The 18,558-nt window shown below is 38.5% G+C and overlaps 1 protein-coding gene across 3 annotated transcripts in view; it reads left to right on the forward strand.

Moving 5' to 3' along the window:
- PPP1R21 (protein phosphatase 1 regulatory subunit 21) overlaps positions 1 to 18,558 on the forward strand; it is a 63,747-nt gene that overhangs the window by 40,722 nt on the left and 4,467 nt on the right. For 2 of the 3 annotated variants that reach the window (XM_034659098.1, XM_034659099.1), the window contains exons 15-19: positions 1,874 to 2,026; positions 5,600 to 5,692; positions 8,691 to 8,933; positions 15,315 to 15,347; positions 16,511 to 16,627. In XM_034659098.1, the coding sequence (XP_034514989.1) occupies positions 1,874 to 2,026; positions 5,600 to 5,692; positions 8,691 to 8,933; positions 15,315 to 15,347; positions 16,511 to 16,627 (639 nt within the window). Of the gene's footprint in view, positions 1 to 1,873; positions 2,027 to 5,599; positions 5,693 to 8,690; positions 8,934 to 11,061; positions 11,200 to 15,314; positions 15,348 to 16,510; positions 16,628 to 18,558 lie in introns of those variants that run through there. The other variant, XR_004624884.1, reaches the window with a different exon arrangement.

Here is an 18,558-nt window from a genome sequence, read left to right on the forward strand (position 1 = left end):
AATCTGTGTTTATATAGCATTATTTTTCTGACAGGTTGCCTATTGTAGAAACACTTTTCTTTTTTTCAGGTAATTAAGCTAATCGAAAGTGATCACAGGTCGTATTATATATTCAGTGTCATCTTTCCCAGATTCAGACTGGTCTTTGTGACACTTTGCTAGAGCTCGGGGCCATCATTAAAAGGTGTTATCTTTAGGTTCTGCCAGCTCACAGATCTGTGCCTACAGCCGGAAGAGCATCCCTGCTGCCCCCTCTTGAACGCTTGCATCTATAGGTGTGCTGTAGCTTTCTGAAGATGATTCTTTTTTTTTTTTAAGATTTTATTTATTTATTTATTTATTTTTTAATTTTTTTATTTATTTATTTGACAGAGAGAGAGAGACAGCCAGCGAGAGAGGGAACACAGGCGGGGGGAGTGGGAGAGGAAGAAAGCAGGCTCCCAGCGGAGGAGCCTGATGTGGGGCTGGATCCCAGGACTCCGGGATCACGCCCTGAGCCCAAGGCAGACGCCTAATGACTGAGCCACCCAGGCGCCCCTCTGAAGATGATTCTAACTTTGATTCAGTTACAAAAAATTCTGGAAAAAGAAAACGTGGGCATTTTAGAGGAGTCTCCGCATTTTTCAACTTTTATGAAAACTCTGAAATATTGAACGCCTAGATCCTTCACAGCTGTTTTTAGATTTGCTTTACCTGAAACCTTAAAATGTTGTCTCAAGGACAAGTCTGTAATTGTCATTCCGAAATTTTTGTAAATGCTTTTTAACTGAAATAAGTATCTGAACTAATGTTAGTCGGTGGCAGCTTAATACTTGGCTAATGTGATTCGATTAAACTAAATTTTATAGTTTATAATTTTTGAAAGCCCAGTAAGAAAATATAACATAGGCATATTGAAGAACATTTAGAAAATGTAGAAATATTAGAAAGAGGAAAGAAAATAAACCTCACCGTATACTGCAGTGACCTAAAACGCAAACCTTACGTGTCGTTTACAAGGAATATAAGACTCAAGAGTTTTAGAATCCTTTATTTTTCTGAATACCACCTAGTATAGAATTTCATTTGACATAGTAAAAAGATGAAAAATAAAACCTCTCAGATCATTAGTGTGATTCATTGCTTACTTTTGAGCAGTTTCTGCCAAGGCGTAGGATATTTTGTTCTACAAGTCACTTCTTATTTATCAAAATAGGATATTCTTTAATGTATCCAACACTTTAATTTTTCTGGCTAATAACCCTCTCAGACATTTTTATTTATATCGCCATTTCATACAGCACTATGGATTCAAAGTCATGGCTCAGTCATGGATCTTCGTGGCCTTTTACACAGATTTAACACATGTTAAATCTGTTAGTGACAGGGTCTGCCAAATTGCTAGTCTTTATTATATGTGTAAATCACAAATTGAGATTTGCAGAATTAAGTTTAAATAGAGTGAGCATATTCCAAGATGCCGTGTCATGTCTCATGTTGGAATTTGAAGCATTCAAAGTTAAAATACGAATAGAATGTATAAATCCACACATGGATGTTTTGAGAGTAGTGGCAGAAATTAATGAGGTAAATAGCTCATGGACATCGTTTTCAGAATAAACCAGAATTAGTCTTGGTTTTCAGGAAGAATAGAAATTGTTTACGTTAAGGCCTGTCGAAAGTCTGGTCTCAATCTTTCTACTGGTACTGTCTTTTTATTACAAATCATCGCCCTAGGTATTCTCCACAAATAAATAAATGTGGGCTTTGGGGCAGGTGTTGAAATTTCATTTCCATTCTCAGCACCTTTAACTCTGCTCCGAAAACTATTAGATATATATTTTAGATATATTATTGGAAAACAAAATCTGTCTTCTTGTCACACTTGATTTAGATTGCATCTTTCTTCAGCAACAACGTGGACTACTTTATTGCTTCTCTGAGCTACGGGCCTAAGGCAGCGAGTGGCTTCATTAGTCCTCTCTCGGCTGAATGCATGCTGCAGTACAAGAAAAAAGCTGCTGCCTACATGAAGGCTCTGAGAAAGGTTTGTGCTGCTGTTGAATTTATATCAGAGGAAAAATTGGTAATCATTCTGGAGAATGGCAAGAGTCTTTGCACAGTTCATATTGTTAAATTTTACCCAACTGGGGGCACGGGTGGTTGGTGGGTATTGGGGGAGATCTTCGGGAAGGAGAAGGTGACAGAGACCCAACCTCATTTAACATGTAATCTGTGCATAGGCCATGCTGGACTCATGTCCCCAGGTATCTGGTAGGAGTGTCTAGAATGAGGCAGCCAGGTAGCCAGTAAGTATCAAACTTCAGAAATCTCAAACTTGTAGAAACATAAAAAAATGGAAATACATCTATAATTTTTTCCTGAATATAAGAATACAAGGTCATTGCAGAAAGAAATCAGAAGGCACCTGATGTGATGAACACTGGATGTTATATTCGACTGATAAGTTATTGAACACTACATCTAAAACTCATGATGTACTATGTGTTGGCTAATTGAATTTAAATAAATAAATAAATAAATAAATAAATAAATTCAGAAGATACAGCAGTACATGAAGAAGAAAATTATAGTTGTACCAAATCCCATCACTCAGAGGTAGCTTCCATGAACTTTGTTAGAAGTATATCTGTATCCAAAAAAATTTTAGTGCATGTGTGCACACGCACAAGGAAACACATGCTTTTATATGCTATAAAAAGCAAAGTGTATCTGAATATGTACAGTTTTATTTATTTACTTTAAAGATTTTATTTATTCGTGGAGAGAGTGAGTGTACTAGCAGCTGGGAGGGCCAGAGAGGGAGGGAGAGAGGGAGCAGCAGACGCTCTGCTGAGCAGGGAGCCCGACCTGGGGCTCGATCCTAGGACCCTGGGATCATGACCTGAGCCGAAGGCAGACCCTTAACGAGCTGAGCCACCCGGGTGCCCCCATACATTGTTTCAGAATGTTTTTTTCCTCTTAGTGAATTGTAGATATAAAAATTGAGATTTTTAAATATCAAATAATATATGTCTATAAATATAAATTGTTGCAGTATTCCATTCTGTAAATGTGTGATAATTTAACTTATCAATCCATTGCTCATGGATATTTAGTTGTTTTCTATTTTTCACTGTTGTAGCAGAGCTACATTAGATATTTTTGCACCTACAACTTTGTGCATTTTTTACCTTTCTCCCTTATTTTTTAAAACTTTCAGTTACATGTAATCCATAATAAACACATTCTTATATTACATTAGACTGTTACAGGTAAAGTACAGTCCGTAATTCCACTTTCTCTCCAGAGGTGACTACAGTAATTAGTTTGGTGTATAACCTTCCAAAATCTTGGAGCGTTTACATGCATCTATATAAACTTATAGACAATATACAATAAATAGAATTTTCTTTCTTTTTTTAACCTAAATGCATGTTTCATTGTGCAGCTAGTATTTTTCATTTAAAATATTTTAGGGATGCTTGGCTGGCTCATTTGGAAGAGCATTCAACTCTTCATCTCAGGGTCATGAGTTTGAGCCCCACATTGTGTGTAGTGATTACTAAAAAAATAAATAAACTTTTAAAAAAATTAAAATGTTTTAGATGTATGGAATTACCGAATCATTATGTTGTACACCTAAAATTAATGTAATATTGTTCATCAGTTATACTTTAAAAAAAAGGAAAAAAATTAAAAAATATGTTTTAGAGATCTGTATCATTATAAATGGTGGCTACTATATTCCTTTTAAATACAGCATAGAATTCTATAATATGGATATTCTGTGGCTCATTTAGGTATTCCCTTTTGGTGAGCATTTAGGTTCATTCCAGTTTTTTACTATTATGATAATACTTCAGTGGATAACTTTGTAAATGCCTCAGGCACATGTATGGAACATTGAGTAGTAGAATGTTCTAGATCATGTGGTTTGTACATTTTAGATTTTAATATTTATTGCAAATTGCCCTTAAGAGTGGCTGTACTGTTTTACCCTTCTGGTAATGTATAAGGCTACCTATCTCCCTGTATTTGTCTAATTAATTTAATTATGTCTTTAAAATTAATTTCCCAAAATGGAATTGCTGGTTCAAAGTCTGTGAATCTTTCAAATTTTGGCACATTTCTTCCAGACTACACTTCAGAAGATTACCTACTTATAATTTACCAGCAGTAGAAGTATAAATTTAACCCATGAATTTAATATTTATCCATCTCAGAGACAAGAGGTTTCTTAGTGTTATTTTAATTTGCATTTCTTTGCTTATCGAAGTGGAACGTCCTTTCATAAAGTTATCATTTGTATTCATTCTGTCAGTTCTCTGTTCATTGTTGACCTATTTTTAGACAGATGTTCCTAATTAGGGTTGAAAGAGCTCCCTATTATACTAAGAATTTTATTTGTAAAAATTTTTTTTATAGTAAAAATGTTAATCCTTTGTCTGTTTTGGAAGTATCCCCCCCCCACCCCAGTTTGCTTTAGTATTTTTTTCAAAATAAAAGTTTTAATTTTTATATCATTAAAGAAGTCTTTTTCTTTGTGGTGGTGATTCTCAGCTGGGAGTACTTTTCAAGATTACAAAAATATTCACCTACATTTTCTTCCATTATTTTCGTGGTCTAAATTTTTAAAATTCAAGTCTTTAATCCATCTTGGATTCATTCTGTTATAGGTGTGAAACAGGGATCCAAATAGTTATTTTTCTAAATTATTAACTGGTTGTCCTTACAGCATTATCCAGTCTGTACTTTCTCCATTGACTTAAAAAAATGCACTGTTTATCACATAATACATTTTTGTCCATGCTTTTGTCTGTTTCTAGATTTTCTGTCGTCTTCTTTTGTCTATTTTTTTGGTTTGTTTTAGAAAGTTTTATTGGGGGTTTAACTGGCATACACAAACTTCCTATATTTGAAATATACAATTTGATAGGTTTTGGCATATGCCTACACCCTTGAAATCATGGTCAAGACAATGCCCCTTAGTAATCTTTACTCCTGCTTCTCTGCCCCATCTCCTGACAATCTGCTTTTTTTTTAAATTGAGGTGTAAGTAACATGTAATATATGATTTCAGGTGTACAACATAGTTATTTAACATTTATATACATTACAAAGTGATCACCAAGATAAGTCTAGCTACCATTTGTCACCATACAAAGTTGTTATTTATAATTTATATTCCCTAGGCTGTGCATTGGTATCCCTGTCTTATTTATTTTATGACTGGAGGTTTGTACCTTTTAATCCCCTTTCCTTATTTTGCCCATCCTCCCACTCCCCTTCCACCCGTCAGCCATCCGATTGTTTTCTGTGCCTGTTTTTTTTTTTTTTTAATTTGTTTTGTTGTTTAGATTTCTCACAGAAGCGAAATCATATGGTATTTGGTACAAGTCCCTGTGGTTTTAGGTAGTGTAGATTATAACTGGAATGACAAGTCCTTCTTTGTTATTTTTCTTTAAAAAAGTTCCTTGTCATATTAGTGAAGGAAGTAAGTGTATGTTGGCATATATCTGAATTTATTATTGAACCCCATTTAACATTCTTATTTGTGTGGTAGGATCAGGGAATGGTATGATCTTTTTCTTGAATTCTTATGATGCTTTTTCCGTAGCCACTCTTGGAGTCTGTGCCTTACGAAGAAGCACTGGCAAACCGCCGGGTCCTTCTTAGCTCTACAGAAAGTCGAGAAGGCCTTGCACAACAGGTATGGCACCTTGCAAATCATGCTACTTGTTAAAAGAGCATAAATGTTAAATCCCCTGCAGAAGGCTTTTAACATAGATAGAACAATTTAAAAGGCTATATAAGTAAACATGTAAAATTAATGGTTTAACACATGCTAAAAAGCACCATAAGTATAATTCATTGAGGAACGTTTGTTGATACTTTAAATAAGTCATCTTGATTCAGTTGGTGTTGTGATTGCCACTAAAGTAATATCAACACGTTTGGGACACAGTGATTCTTTTTTTCTCTAGGCACTAGATTTAAATGTCAGGAATAATAAGGCAAAAAAGGGGAAGGAACTAGAGACTCTGACTTATTTTTATTTCTCAAATGATCAGTAATGAAACATTTCCAGTGTTCAATCAGTTGGTCAGTTGAATTTGGGGGCTAGGTGGAGGTAGGAGGGACTGACTTTTCCAGAAGTTGGTGCCCACTGACAGTGGCTTAGCTTTTGTCAGAGACTTATTCCCTTCAACAGCAGGCTTGCTTTAAGTTTTATAAGTATTCATCTTAAAAGAGACTGCAAATGAATTCACCTGAGACTTTATTTTGTCCATGCTGGCACATATCACTTACCTTTTCAACATTAATATGCTGGGATGTTGGAACTGAAAATTTAATTCAGAGAGTAATTCCCGAAAAACAAAAATTCCTGGCATAAGCAATCAAATGGAGAATACTTTAAAAATTGATTTTCAATTTTCTTCTTATTTTATGTAAGGAAAGTAAGGCTCAAAGAAATGAAGCAGCTTTTACCCAAGGTAGCTAGTAAGTGGGGAGAGCTGTTTGGCTTCAGAGCTGTTGCTTTTCCCAGGCCACTGTTGACCAGCTGCAGGCTAGTCTGATAAGCACTCCAGGCGTCACTTCCTGCCTTTCTGAAGTGAGGATAATATCTGCCTTTCAGGGTCGTGTAAGGATTAGTTGAGCCAAGGGGAGGCAGTGTGATACAGTGAAAAGAATCAGAGTTGTGAGCCAGACAGATGGAGTCCCAAGTCCTTGCTCTGCCATTTGCTAGCTTAGCAGGTGGTTCAGCTGGTGGGGGCTTTAGTCTGCTCTTTGAGAAATGAGAATTGAAGGACTGTGAAGCTTCAGTGGGATAATGGCAGGAAAGGACCATGAACAGTGTCTGCTGCATGGTAATTGCTCAACATGATAGTTGGTAAAGCATTTGGAATTCACTGTAGCTTGTTTTTATTTTCATGTAATTCTCAAGCTTTTATTTGTCCTGAGAATTAGTTTTTTATACTAATTGAATAGAGTATAACATACTTTAAAAAAGTATACAAATAATTAATGTATAGTTGACCCTTGAACAATGGTTTGGGGCATTGACACCCCTTCTTCCCCGTGTAGTCGAAAATCCATGTATAACTTTTGACTCCCCAAAAACTTAACTACTAATAGCCTACTATTGACTGGAAGCCTTACTAATGAAATAAACAGCTGATTAATACATATATTATATATTATGTGTATTATATACCACATTCTTACAATAAAGTAAGCTAGAGAAAAGATGTTAAGAAAATCATAAGGAAGAGAAAATACATTAATAGTACTGTACTGTATTTATTTATTTATTTATTTTTAAAGATTTTATTTATTTATTTGACAGAGATAGAGACAGCCAGCGAGAGAGGGAGCACAAGCAGGGGGAGTGGGAGGAAGAAGCAGGCTCCTAGCGGAGGAGCCTGATGTTGGGGCTCGATCCCATAACGCCAGGATCACGCCCTGAGCCGAAGGCAGACGCCTAACCGCTGTGCCACCCAGGTGCCCCTGTACTGTATTTATTGAAACAAATTCTTGTGTAAGTGGATCCATGTAGTTCAAACCTGGGTTGTTCAAGGGCCAACTGTATATCTCAGTGAATTTTCATAAGAAAACATACTGATGTGACTAGCACCTAGATAAAAGCTTTTTAAAAGAACATTTCTTTATGTAAGATATACCTTTAAAAAAAATTGCCAGAAGCCTTCCTCATGCTCCTTTCCAGTTATTACTGTCCTTGCCCCCAAAGAGAATCATCATCCTGCATCCTAGCACAGTAGATAAGTGGAAAGTTCGGTAAACGGACTTTTCATTCAATGAGGTTATATAATATGTATTTTTTTCAGGTCTGGCTTCTTTCATCCAACATATTTGTAATACTCATCCATGTTAGTAATTTTAATCTGTCCATTTTCACTGTTGTTTAGTATTCTACTGTGTGAATAGGCATTACTCTTTTTACTCCCTATGAGTATTTGGGTAGTTTCAGGTGTTTGGCTGTCCTGGTGCTACTGTGAGCGTCCTTACACATGTCTTCTGGTAAACATGCACACTGTTCTATCTACCTGGAAGTAGAATTGCTGGGACATAGGGTATGATGTTGTCAGCTTTAAAGATCCAGCCAGTTTTTCAAAGTGTGGGTCCCAAATTCCAGTCCTCCCAGCACTAGATGGTAGTTGCATATTTGCTTCACAAATACTTCCACCTTTGTATTTTCTGTCTTTTTAATTGTAGTTATGTGGGTGGTTTTAAATTGCTTTTTCTTGGTAGTGACATTGAATACCTACTTTTTCATGTTTTTAGTCTTGTTCACTGTCTGTTCAGGTCTTTTTCTTTTTCCCCTGTTTTTCTACTGGGTTGTCTATCTTTTTCTTACTAATTTGTAGAAGATTCTTTATATTCCAGATAGTAGTCCTCTGTTGGATACATGCTTTGCAGATGCCTTCCATTTTGTGGCTTTCCTTTTCGCTCTATTAATGATATCTTTTGATGAATTAGAGATTTTAAATTTTACTCTCCACTTTCTTAGTTTCTGGTTGTGCTTTTTGTATCTTGTTCAGTATTTCCTTTTCCCTGTTTAGCAATCAGGCTTTTTTGTTTTTACTTCTGGGAGGTAGTTGGGGGTTGATGTTCTGCGAAGCCTTTCTTGAGCCACTAAGTTTTATCTGCATCATCCTCTAAGGTGCAGAACTCTATTGCTTTTCAAGGTTCAGCAGAGTTTGGAAAAGATCTCTAAACTGGAGCAGGAAAAAGAACATTGGATGTTGGAAGCACAGTTAGCCAAAATCAAGCTGGAGAAAGAAAACCAGCGCATTGCAGATAAGCTGAGGAGTACGAGCAGCGGGCAGGGCCTCGGGCTGGCCCAGGAAAATGCCACGGGGGTGAATGTCGTGGGCCGGGAAGAAGCCTCAGCCAAGGCTGTGTTGGAGCCTGCTCAAAGCACCAGTCTGGTAAGTATCTTCTTTTTTTTAAAATGCCAGTTGGTAAGAACTTAACATAGTGTTTGGTGTTAACCGTCTAAATTACATGTCAGTGAGGGGCCCCTGGGTGGCTCAGTTGGTTAAGCATCTGACTCTTGATTTTTTTTTTTTTTTAAGATTTTATTTATTTATTTGACAGAGAGAGAGAGACAGTGAGAGAGACACAAGCAAGGGGAGTGGGAAAGGGAGAAGCAGGCTTCCCACTGAGCAGGGAGTCCAATGCAGGGCTCGATCCCAGGCCTCTGGGATCATGACCTGAGCAGAAGGCAAACGCTTAACAGCTGAGCCACCCAGGCACCCCTGACTCTTGATTTTGACTCGGGTCATGATCTTAAGGTCATGGGATCAAGCCCTGCATCAGGCTCTGTGCTCAGTGGGGAGGCTGCTTGAGATTCTCTCACTCCCTCTCCATCTGTCCCTCACCATTCCGCCTCTTGAATGAATGAATGAATGAATGAATAAATAAATAAATAAGTAAAATGTCAGTGTAAAACAGGTATAATCCACATGTTCTAGAAAGAGCAAGTGGCAAGCAGGATGCCTCTTCTTCAAAAAGCTATTCCATTATATTTCCTTTGATTTTACATGAGACTTCCCCATGGTGAGGACGGACTGTATTCCTGGAAAAGATCTAGCAAGTAAAATTAAAGGTTTATTCTGTTTTTCCATAGAAACATTTGTAATATGGGGTTATGTTTCCGACCAAGGGCTTGAATATCTACCTTTCCATAGAAATGGCCACAAATACCATTTTAAACGAATTATATGGTTCCTAGAAAGTATAAAGCTTTACAACATACATATAATACAGAAATCCATCCGGTTATCTTACAACCTTCTTTCTTTCTTTCTTTCTTTCTTTCTTTCTTTCTTTCTTTCTTTCTTTCTTTCTTAGATTTTATTTTTGGGGCGCCTAGGTGGCGCAGTTGTTAAGCGTCTGCCTTCGGCTCAGGGCGTGATCTTGGCGTTCTGGGATCAAGCCCCACATCAGGCTTCTCTGCTAGGAGCCTGCTTCTTCCTCTCCCACTACCCCTGCTTGTGTCCCCTCTCTTGCTGGCTGTCTCTCTCTGTTAAATAAATAAAATCTTTAAAAAAAGAAAAAAGATTTTATTTTTTATTTATTTGACAGAGAGAGAGAGAGCACAAACAGGGGGAACAGGAGAGGGAGAAGCAGGCTCCCCACTGATCAGGGAGCCCAATGCGGGGCTTGATCCCAGGACCCTGGGATCATGACCTGAGCTGAAGGCAGCTGCTTAACTGACTGAGCCATCCAGGCACCCCTACAATCTTATATTTCTTGCTTTATTTTTAACTGCAGTGATTGAGAAGGTGAAGAAACATCAATATTGGAGCTATTAATTACTCCAAGTAACTTCAAAGTTACTTTAAGAAAAGTTTTCTAATTATAATCTGCCTATAGTAAAAAAAAATTTAGAAAATCTAGGAAAGAAGAAAACGGGGAAAAAACCCCCTCATCATCAGAAATATGCCTTATTAGGTACATTTTCTTTCTTTCTTGAAGGTCTTAGGGTGAGCTGTAGTGCTTCTAGAAAGCCCTGTCCTAAGGCGCTTGACTTTACTCTCCCTGTAGCTCACTGATGCAATGGAAGGGCAAGGCATGGTCCTTCTCAGATTTACCTTGCATCTGATTCAGGGCATCCCTGATAGTGAAACATACAAACCAGTTTTTATTTTCAAGATGTATATAGATCCTATTGCATTTTAACAGTGTCAGAAACTCAGTTTATTATTAATTTTCCTAGGTGTGATACTGGTACTATTATTTAGGAGAATATCTTAATTTGTGGAGATAAATGCCAAAGTACTTAGGTAAGGTATGTGCGGTTTATTTTCAGATTGTTCAGAAAAAAATATATATATACAGATAAATAAACCAAATATAGCAAAATGTTAATTATTAAGTGTAGATGGCAGATATACAGATATTTCTTAAACTTTTTCCCCCCAACTTTCTGTGTGTTTGAAACTTTTCTTAATAAAATATGGGGAGAAAAAGAGAATTAAAGTTTTTAGTAAAGCAGAAAAACATAAACTGAACTTCTTGGGGTTTTGACCTGTGTGGACACTATGCTCACAGGATGATCCTGTAATGACCCGCTGATCACAGGGCTGAGTCCCAGACACGAGTCCTGCACGTTGCCTCTGGCTAGGGGAAGTGGACTGACTGCCTCGGGGCACATTCAACACACATAGCGGGATGTTGACATCTGTTCAGGTACCTTTTGGGAAAGTGCAACCCCGCCACCACTCATCTTTGGATTTCCCTTCAGAGTCTGTCTCACTGATTGGGTCAGACCTTTCTCCCTCAGGTCTGATTTTTTCTTGCTCCCCCTTCTCTTTCGGCTTCCCTGCATCTGTTCCTTCCCTCAGCTTTCACTTGCACTAGCAGGAGAGTTGCTGGTTGGGCCAGACTAGACCAGGAAGAGTGCTTGTACACCAGTGATGACTGTAGTGGTTATGCGCCAGCCATGGTGCTGCGGACTTTGAGTACGTTAACTAGTCCTCACATAGATCCTATAAGATTGTAGGTACCATCATATCTCTATTTTGTAGATGAGACTGGGGACAGAGAGGTAAAATAACGCAGCTGAAGTCACACACTTGATAAGTTACGGAACTAGGATGGAATCCAAGGTATCTGGGGCCATACCTCCCCCTGCCTTTAACCATGGCCTTGTACTCTGATCAGTGTCAGAAAACAGATCAGCTGACATAAACTCGTTTGTTTATTGCTTGCCTTTCTTGAAGTGCTGGGAGTTGGCAATATTGATGTATTAAGTCATTAATGTCAATTGCTGAAAGTTCAGGACTGTCTTTATTTGAACATCTTCAATGGCAAGCATGGTTCTTAGGTATGTAAGTGAGAAGGATTTCCAGGGACATGGGAAACCTTTAGTGTTGAGCACTATTGGGCCATGGGTGGTGATGATATGTTTGTGTTTGGTGAGTTTGGAAGTTACTGTTACTTTAAGTAGTCTGTCCAGTTAGCATGTGTGTACATGGCTTTGATTTCTTCTGTTTGCATCTCTTAAGAGTCTCTTTCCTCCCACCCACCTCATAAGATGCTATCAGAGTAATTTTCCTAGAGTATATTACTGATTATGTACTCTCTTGTTTCTAGACTTCTGATGGCTCCCTGTATCTATAGAATAAATCCACTTATTTGTTTGGCATTCGAAGTCTGTGGATACCTTTTCCATACTACCTTTCTTGCCCTCTCTTCTACATTTCTTTGTACGAAGCCAAACTGAGCTCTTTGCTGATAACATTCTTTGCATTTTTGCTTCCCTGTCTTTGTTCAAGCTGTTTCTTTTGGTATCTGTTCATCTATAACCCCCATCACCTGTATACTCACATGCTTTTGCCTTCCAACTCCTCTTTCTTTCTCCTTGACTTTCTTGAATTCGGAATTCTAACCCTGATTTCAGGTACAGGTGAGGTGCCACAGTTTCTGTGAACTCCAGTTTTGGGTATTGTCTATGATGGTTAGGATTAGAGAACCAAGACATGATGGGCCTCCTCTCATTTTTCACAGTCAGTCTTTGTAGCTTTCCATCTAAGGGAGCACAAGCATGAGTAGACATCTGTGGAGTGCTGTGGGGTCACAGAGGAGGCCGCTGGAGGGCTCAGGGAGGATGGCACAGAAGAGGTAACATGAATGGGTTTCAAAAGTGAACAGGAGTCCAAGGCAGGAGAAGAGTATTTCAGGCCAGAAGGATTTCACCATGTAATTCTCCTTCCCTCCTGTAGTGGCAGATTCTTGCCAAAAATAGCACGGAGACCATTAAGATAAAAAAAATGATGGTATTTTCTGTCTTCCTTGATGTTTCTCCTTTTCAGCCTTTCTTTTAGCCCCCATCCCCATGTGCTCCTAGTGAACTTTACTGAACTAAGTACGCAGCTCAGTGTGTCCTTCCGTTCTCTCATCTTCCTTTTGGGTGTCAGGAGCAAGTCTGTGCCCATTTTAAAATTAACTAAGGAAACTCATCTTACAAGCCCCCAGAAGATTAGTTTGGTTCAAGCACCTTGGAGCTGAAAAAGTTACATCAGATAGAAACATTCTTTCTAACCCTATGGCGCTTCAATAGTTGAATGCATAGTATTTGTCATTAAAATACCTAATAGTGTAATTTGAGCTTTCAGCCACCTGCCAATTTATCATAATAAAAGATGGCAGTAACCTCAAGAAAGGACAAGCACAGAATAATACACATTTCTGGTTCTTGCTGGAATTAAAATGCACTCCTAGAGGGGTGCCTGGGTGGCGCAGCAGTTAAGGGTCTGCCTTCACGCTCAGGGCGTGATCCTGGCGTTATGGGATCGAGCCCCACATCAGGCTTCTCCGTTGTGAGCCTGCTTCTTCCTCTCCCACTCCCCCTGCTTGTGTCCCCTCTCTCGCTGGCTGTCTCTATCTCTGTCGAGTAAATAAAATCTTTAAAAAAAAAAAAAAAAAAGCACTCCTAGAATTTTAAATACATGTTTTATGTATAAAGAGAGTACATGTACACTGTAGATAATTAAAAACTACAGAAGGGCAAAAGAAGAAAAAAGTTGACATGCTCCTGAATACCCAAGCAACTACCGTTAATTTTTCCTGCAAAATTTCACACACGGTTGATATTGCTATATAAAATTTCAAACCTTTTAGGGTAATGTGAATACACAAACATTTATCCTATTATTAGAAATCTGTATAAACTTAGTTGTTGATTGCATAGCATTGTACATAAAATATACCTTAGTTTACCTGTAAGTGGACATTGGTTATAATTTTTTACTATTTTAAATACCATCTCCTTTTATGCATAAGGTTTTCTCTGCATCTCAGATGATGTCTTTAGGATGTATTCTCAGGGTTAGAGTTCACTAGGCCAAAAGGCCTGAATATTTTAGAGTTTCTTGACCTTTAAATGCCAAATTGTTTTCTAAAAAGGCTGTATCAGTTTGCACTCCCATTAGCATCCATATATATGAGACAATGTTGAAATTATGTACGTCAAATTTTCCTTCCATTTATATAATACCATTCCTTTGTGGGTCAGTGTGCTGTAACACATTCTCAAACCGTAACCTGGGAGTCAGGGGATAAGGGTGGGGAGACAGAATTTAGATGCACATTCAGAGTTCCTTTTGCCAAATGTAGTCATATTTGAATATATAAAATTAAGTGATTGGCGTGTTACCATAAACAGTTTTTAACTGAAAGAGAAAGACTAGGGGCGCCTGGGTGGCACAGCGGTTAAGCGTCTGCCTTCGGCTCAGGGCGTGATCCCAGCGTTCTGGGATGGAGCCCCACATCGGGCTCCTCCGCTATGAGCCTGCTTCTTCCTCTCCCACTCCCCATGCTTGTGTTCCCTCTCTCACTGGCTGTCTCTCTCTGTCAAATAAATAAATAAAATCTTTAAAAAAATAAAAATAAAGAGAAAGACTAATTGCTACTTCTGCTTCAGTGAGTAGAAAATTATGGTTCTTTAAAAAAAAAAAGTCTTATAAAGGATCCTTTTTACAGCTAGGTGGGCCTGACATTCATTAGCATACACTCAGTTGATATATGGTTCCCTGTTCAGAGTAATACTCTTGAGATGATTTAGAATCTGTGAACACTGTTTATTGGGTATCATCTGTGAGAGTATCAGAATCCACCGAAACTGAGTTTCCACGTTTCTTTAAGTTATTGTACCCAAGCACATGCCTTTCCACTTTGGGCAATAACCTGAAATCATCATTCATGACTACCTGTTTTTGAAATCTTAATCCACAAAAGCAAGCTTTAAAAAACTTGGCAGTACTTTAACATGTCTGAAATCACGTTTTCTTTTTCATTAATTTAAATCTGAAATGAATACTTACTAATGTCATAACATTATATCAAAAGTGTATTTCTTCTTTCTGCTTTTGAACTTCAGCAGAGTGTTATTTGTGTTTTCTGTTTGGAATGTTCAGTTGTTATGGTCACCACAAAACTGTCTTTACCCCGTCTTGGCTACTGCTTTGGAAATAGGCAAAGAAGTGACAAGATGAGTCAAAGCTGTTCTTCCTCTCTCTCTTCCCAGGCAGTTTGTTGGGTTTCAGTGAAAAGGACTACAGCATTTCGGTAGAGGATAGTGATCGTTACCCATTACTGCCTGACGGAAATAGTGAATGCAGTTAGCTATCTGTAGGTACAGCCTCCTTGCAGGAGAGGACCATACAGGTGATCTTCTGTGTCTGCACTCCCAGTGCACTTACAAACAGTGTGAACTGAGAAGAGAAGATATTACAAGCGTTGCAGCTATTGTGTTGGAAGTAAAAACAGTCTGTTCTAAAGCTTTTTTTCCTCTTGCGTTCTAGATTGGGATTTTAACCAGGACATCTGACAATGAGGTAATGTGTGCTTGGCGTCATGTTTGCTTGTAAATATTTGGCTGTGTGTTTGTTCACAAAGTCCTGTAGAAGTCAGCTTTGTCAAATTGTTTTCTGACAGTTCTAGCAAATGTGGAGCCAGTGTTTTTCTCCTCCATCCATGGATCCATGTAGCTTTTCTTTCTGGTTCTATTTTAACTGTCACCAACAAATTATAGCCTGTTTTTGTAATCGCCTCATTGAATGACTTGGCTTGGCAGTTTGACAAGGTGTGGTGGGAGCTTGGCCATCAGCTTGGCTGGTATCCTGCGTGAGGCTGGAGCCATCAGCCTTCCCAGTGGTCAGGCTGGGGAGCAGGGCTTTTCAGGCCCTTGACCAACAGTGTGCTTGCAAGTTCTTTCCAGCCCTCAAGTGAGTGAACCCAGGTCAGATTTGGCTTTTGAGTTTGGAAATGTAACTTTATAAATAACTGCTGAAGGAACACTGAAGTTCTACAGCTTTCCACTCGGTGTGGCAAGCTGGTAAATATAGTTCAAGTAGGTTGGTAAATCCTTTCATTTCCTTATTGTCCTTTTACTTTAGGTAATCTTGAACTTTTGTATATATTTTTAAACTAAACTCCGTAGTGTACCATTGCTAGAGTAACTAGAAGAAACACTGGTCTGGGACATGGGCCATAAACTGTTCATTACAGAAATAGTTTAATTGGTTAGTGTGTTTAAGAGCGTTAGAGCTGTCTTAAGATAATTTGGGGAAAAAAACGAATGTTTGGATTTTAGGGGTTTCAGTAAATGCTTCCTTTCCCCTGCCTTCTTCCACTGAGAGGAGGATGTAGGTGTCGGATGGAGATTTTGAAAGCCAGGTTTGTGGCTTATCCAAGTGGGATGGAGGGACACGGCCCCAGAGGTAGTGGGTCTCCCGGTACTTCACTCCTCCTCTGTTCTTTTGAAGCCACAACCTTGTTCTGACATAGGCAGGATGCTGACTAAGAGAAATTTGGAATACCTAGTTTGTCTGAAGTTTCTTTGAGGGGTAGGGAAACTATGATTCCCCATCAGGTTTCACATGAAAATGTTCAAAATGTTGTCTTTTTTTTTTTTCTTCTTCTAGAGTGATGGTCATCTTTTCTAGAACTGCTTCATTTCGCTGGCATTTATTTACTTAATTCTGTATGCTCTGTTTAGGTTCCAGATGTGGAATCTCGTGAAGACTTAATTAAAAATCACTACATGGCAAGGATAGTGGAACTGACTTCACAACTGCAGCTGGCTGACAGTAAGTCAGTTCACTTTTACGCTGAGGTGAGTGGAGAGTGAATGGGATTTGGTGGCTTTTCCCAATCCGGGCAGGAATTAGGTCACTGTCCAGGTCTCCTGCTGTTCACTGGAAGAGAGACGGCCTTGTCTGTGCATCCATGTGAATTTGGTTGGAGTTCATATTGATTGGCCTATATCCAACCAAAAATCTTCATTTCAATAAATACAGGACTGATTTGTCATTTCCAGGTTACTGAAAGATAGGTGAGAGGTCGCCTTTCCTATGGTCACAATATAAATGTTTGGAGAATTTTTATTAGTGATTACTTGTTAGAGAATTACAGGCAGGTAGACATTCATAAGTCAAGGAATTTTCATGCAAAGAAATTAAAAAGCAAAATATGCCTTGTTCTTCTTTTTTAAATACTCCTTAATTTCTAAATGACAAGTTGTAGAAATGAGTTCCTATGAATGATGAAATGAAAAATGTAACCTTTTTTAACCTTTGCTACATAATTTATTTTATGTTACATTTTCTTCTTCCCTAACCAAATAATTTATTTTCTTAGGAGAATTAGAAAAAAAAAAACTATGTAAGATACTCAATAAAATCATTCACGGTTCATTAATTACAAGGGAGAAAATGAAGGAGAAAGTGCAGAAATCAGAGTACGAGACAAATGATAAGATAGAATGGCTGTCACTCAACATCTAAGAATACCTGTAAGGTATCTGATTTAAAACTTTAAAAGGTCAGTTACAGATGGCAGACGGAGAATTAGAATGCTTTAAATTGTTAAAGAAATTGAGAAGGAAAAGATAACACCCTTCATTGGGACTGACTGTATGATTTTCTCCTGTACTGCATACATGGAGAGGTTGATAGGAGGCCAGTTGCTGGAAGTGGAGAGGGACCTTCCTGCTTTTTTCCCTGCTGAAATAGTTGATGAGTCTAGCTCCGTGTTGCTCACAAGCTGCCCTTACATACCTGGTTGGTAACAGCTCGTTGGGCTGTAGAAAATGGGGAGCACAGCAAACTGGCTGACCTACAGTGGAGCTGCTGTAGTGCTGAGCTTCTGAGCCCGGGTATCGTGTCCTTGTCTGGGTCCCTTACTGCCTTCTGAGTTAGTATCTCAGACTTGATTGCCATCGCCATGAAGACCCATAACTTGCAAAACTGTTTCCCTCCTTTTCAGGTGTGGTGCTGAGCACACAGTAGATGTTTGGTTAATAGATGGTGGTTGATTTGACTGGTTGAACTTTCCTGAAATTCTCTTGTGAGGAATGAAATGAGTAGCTGGGGAATAGCTGAGACTCTTTTATTTTCAAGAGATTTGCTTATCTTGGTAAATGTCTTCAGCACAATGTGCTACGAGAATTTTTACATTGGCCTAGTTTTTCCTTCTTTATAAACAGGAAGTGGTGACCCCTCCGTATGACTTTGCTGGAATGGTTAGTCTAAGCATCTGATGTCGACACAGCATTCAGATATGTCTCAACAGATCCTCCTTGTCAGTCACGTGGCCTTATTAAAAGTTTAGTGACCCTTTTTGTGGCACACTTTGAACAGTTGTGAGAAACAGAATTTTTCTTTTTTCTCCTTGATCAGCTCTGTCTCTGTATAGCCTAGCTTTGGTAGAGAACCCCAAAGAAAGTAGCTGGGATCTTTGCATTCCTGCACTCTTTATGTTCTCCCCATGGATTGAGCCTAATCTGTAGCCTGGGACTGTAAAGCTTTTATTGTTCTGTAATGTGGTCTTTAATAGAGGACTTTAAACACAAGAAAAGTGCCTTAGGATTCATATTGGCATTGATAACTTTTGAAATAACCACTTCCATTTTCATCTAGTGTGAGTATAAACGAATCCTGGGTAAATGTAAAAAAACTTCTTAAGGGGTGCCTGGCTGGCTCAGTCAGAATGTGCGACTCTTGATCTCGGGGTTGTGAGTTTGAGCCCCAGGTTGGGTATAGAGAT

This window comes from Ailuropoda melanoleuca, chromosome 4, assembly GCF_002007445.2.
Source record: "Ailuropoda melanoleuca isolate Jingjing chromosome 4, ASM200744v2, whole genome shotgun sequence".
NCBI lineage: Eukaryota > Metazoa > Chordata > Mammalia > Carnivora > Ursidae > Ailuropoda > Ailuropoda melanoleuca.